General features: G+C 66.5%; 1 protein-coding gene across 1 annotated transcript in view; it reads right to left on the bottom strand.

Annotated features, from left to right (window-relative positions):
• Positions 1 to 732, bottom strand: part of CASZ1 (castor zinc finger 1) — a 36836-nt gene that overhangs the window by 26891 nt on the left and 9213 nt on the right. The window contains 2 exon segments of the mRNA XM_015565940.1: positions 3 to 262; positions 476 to 711. Of these exon segments, the coding sequence (XP_015421426.1) occupies positions 3 to 262; positions 476 to 711 (496 nt within the window).

Below are 732 nucleotides of genomic sequence, written 5' to 3'. Positions count from 1 at the left end.
CGACGAGCGGATGTGCCGGCGCTCGTGCTTGCGCTTGTGCGAGGTCATCTGGCTGGTGGAGGTGAAGGTGAAGCCGCAGCCGGCGCGGATGCAGTGGAAGTGGTTGGTGGCCTTGCTGTACACGCAGCCCTCGTACTTGCACTCCTCGTACTTGTAGAACTTCTTGAAGCCGTCCTTGGCGTAGGCGTCGTCCTTGATGTGGTAGCTCTTGTGCTTCTCGATGTCACACTTGTTCTTGAAGGTGAACGTGCAGCCGGGGCGCCTGGATGGGACGTCGGGAGCCTGTCACGGGGCCACGTGGGGCCGGGAGGAGGCCCCGCCCTGCTCCCACCAGGCGGGCCTCTGAGCCGCCCCCTCTGCTGTTCCTGCTCCTGTGAGGACACAGGGCCCCGAGCCGCCCCTGGGGCCTGGTTTCCAGCCCTCCGTCCCTCCCCGAGGCCGGCGAGCCCCCCCGGCCAGCCTCCCGGGTGGGTACCTGCAGTGGAAGTGTGTGGTCTTCTGCCCGTAGAACTGGCAGTCGGCTGTGCCGCAGTCCTCGGTGGCCCGGAAGCGCTGGAAGCCGTCGTTGATGAGCTGCGTGTTCTTCTTGTGGAAGTTCTCGTGCGTCATCACGTCCGACGTGCTCGTGTACACCTTGTTACAGCCGACCTGCAGGGGTCGGATGGCTGTCAGGGGACCCCGGGCCAGGCGCCCCGGGCAAGGCCAGCGCGGCTGGTCTGATGGGTGCAGCCG

This window comes from Myotis davidii, unplaced genomic scaffold, assembly GCF_000327345.1.
Source record: "Myotis davidii unplaced genomic scaffold, ASM32734v1 scaffold299, whole genome shotgun sequence".
Taxonomy (NCBI): Eukaryota; Metazoa; Chordata; class Mammalia; order Chiroptera; family Vespertilionidae; genus Myotis; species Myotis davidii.
The sequence above is the reverse complement of the archived record's forward strand: the minus strand, read 5'-3'. Positions and strand labels throughout refer to the sequence as shown.